The sequence below is a fragment of the Elephantulus edwardii genome, unplaced genomic scaffold (genome assembly GCF_000299155.1).
Source record: "Elephantulus edwardii isolate Elephantulus edwardi_28Jun2011 unplaced genomic scaffold, EleEdw1.0 scaffold00140, whole genome shotgun sequence".
Taxonomy (NCBI): Eukaryota; Metazoa; Chordata; class Mammalia; order Macroscelidea; family Macroscelididae; genus Elephantulus; species Elephantulus edwardii.
Genome location: NW_006399890.1, coordinates 8,881,931 through 8,884,332, shown reverse-complemented (window position 1 = coordinate 8,884,332; position 2,402 = coordinate 8,881,931). Strand labels below are relative to the sequence as shown.

Here is a 2,402-nt window from a genome sequence, read left to right as displayed (position 1 = left end):
GTATGTTTCCTTAGGAGAATATTTGTTCATACATGTGATAAGACCTAATGGTTACCCCTGAACACTTATTAGTTGATACCCTTGAGCAGTTTGGGAATTCATTTTCAAATGAGGTATAATGAGTTAAATGATGTTGGAAGTCATCCAGATGAGGGAACCTAGGCCAACAATGAAGGCAATGGGAAAGAAGTGAGGGCCTGGGATTACGCCCCTGCCAGTACTGCTGCTCCTTACACTTCCCAAACCAGTTAAAACCAGCAGCGATGGACTTGATTCCAACTCGTGGTGAAGTGGTCCCACATGTGTCAGAGTAAAACTTCTTCATAGGGATTTTATTGGCTGATCTGTAGGAAATAGAATGCCAGATATTTCTTCTGAAGATCTTTCGGAGTGGATTGAACTTCTAATCTTTAAATTAGGTACCAAAATCATTAACTGCACCTCCTAAAGACTGGTATACTTTCCTAGTCTAGGATAATTCTTTACAACTAGTTTTCCTTTGGATAATATTCCCTTAGAATCCAGACTAGTCCCTTCAATCATGCATGAGCTCTCAGCTTTGAACAGTTTTCTTTCTCTAAACAGCATTATACTCAAATTAAAAGGATTAAAGACTCATCTTTACTCAGCTGGTTGTTGCTTCTTGCTGAAATTTCCAACTGACTATTATTATTGCTACTTCTCCAGCTCACTTCACACCTGGAATAGTATTTCTTCAGTGGTCACGGTCTCTGGCCATCTTTTTAGAATGGTCTGGGTATTCAGTGATCACAACTTTGCATTTCCAGAAGGAGTCTTGTTCTTCCAGTTCTTACACACCCTTCACTGAGGAAATCTGAACATGTTGGGGCCTGTATAAATTTCATTTGAAGGTACTATATGAACTCTTGCCAAGCATTCATTGCTGCTTCTGGACTGATACCCCACGTCAAAACATGGGCATTTTGACTCCTAGGGATTTTTTTTTGTCTTCCTTCCCCGTATTACATTCTCTTAATCCATACACACACATTTGAGATGAAGGCATTATCATCTCTTAATTATAACTGCAGACTGATAGTTCTAGTCTTCAAGCTAATTTTTATGTTTTGTATGAGACTTCTTTGTCTTAGGAAGCCTTACAATCTTCACTAAGTATTCTTGTTTTGAAGTCACCCCAACATACTTGAGGAGACGATCTAGATAAAAGTTTCTCTTGAACTCTTCTTTTTAATGTATAAAGTGCCTAAAATATACATGGCAGGTGCTAAATGCATCACATGTATTACCTCATTTAATTTGCACAAACACTTGTGAAGTCCACATTTTATACACTCGATATCACTGACTTAGAGAATCTCATCTTTTTTTTTTTTTAGTTGTTAAAAATTAGTCACACAGGGATTTGAACTGAGTCAAACTCAAGAGTCTATGACTAGTGCAGATAAGGCTCTTGGTTACAACTTGAAGGTGTGCCTAATTCAGGCCATGTGATGACATCTAACAGCAACTGATTGAAGAAGCGATGGTTTTCATCTTCCCAAAGTTACCTTGGAAGAAAAGCTGAGCCATCTGCCTTCAAAAGCCAGAATATTGGACATTCTATTGTGCACAATTCTGCTCTTACACACATAAGGTTCCTATTGATCAAAATCAACTCAACAGCGTTTGAAGGAAGGAGATACAATCATTGTTCCTGGAGTAGAAGGGCCCATTGTAACTCAGATTCAAGGCCTCCTTTTACCTCCTCCTATGAAGGAATTACGAGTGAAGAACCAATATGAAAAGTATAAAGAAGTTGAAGCAGCTCAGGGGGTGAAGATTCTTGGAAAAGACCTGGAGAACACATTAGCTGGTTTACCCCTGCTTGTGGCTTTTAAAGAAGATGAGATACCTGTTCTTAAAGATGAGTTGATCCATGAGTTAAAGCAGACATTAAATGCCATCAAATTAGAAGAGAAGGGGGTCTATGTCCAGGCGTCTACTCTGGGTTCTTTGGAAGCTCTACTTGAATTTCTGAAAACATCAGAAGTACCTGTAAGTAACTGTACCCAACTTCAAGAGGAGACAGCTTTGGTGGTATGTGGCTCTGTTCCCTGATACAGTGAATTAACTCCGAAATTCTCTTTTCATACAGTATGCAGGAATTAATATTGGCCCAGTCCATAAAAAAGATGTTATGAAGGCATCAGTGATGCTGGAACATGATCCTCAGTAAGGAATTTTGTTTTCTGCTATTAAGTCTTTCCTCTTAGTTGCCCGTTTTCTTAGAATTGTCCTTTATGTCCTCTTCATTCTATTTTTTGTTCCCAGATATGCCGTAATTTTGGCCTTTGATGTGAGAATTGAACGGGATGCTCAAGAAATGGCTGATAGTTTAGGCGTTAGAATTTTTAGTGCAGAAATTATTTATCATTTATTTG

The 2,402-nt window shown here is 38.5% G+C and overlaps 1 protein-coding gene across 1 annotated transcript; it reads left to right on the top strand.

The window, feature by feature from the left end:
- Positions 1–1,644: 1,644 nt before the first annotated feature.
- On the top strand, positions 1,645–2,395 carry LOC102864504 (eukaryotic translation initiation factor 5B-like; the record flags this gene model as incomplete). The annotated part of the gene is made up of 3 exons (XM_006894375.1): positions 1,645–2,016; positions 2,117–2,193; positions 2,293–2,395. Coding segments are annotated over 3 exons (552 nt in total), but the record flags the coding sequence as incomplete, so codon positions are not given.
- Positions 2,396–2,402: the final 7 nt, after the last annotated feature.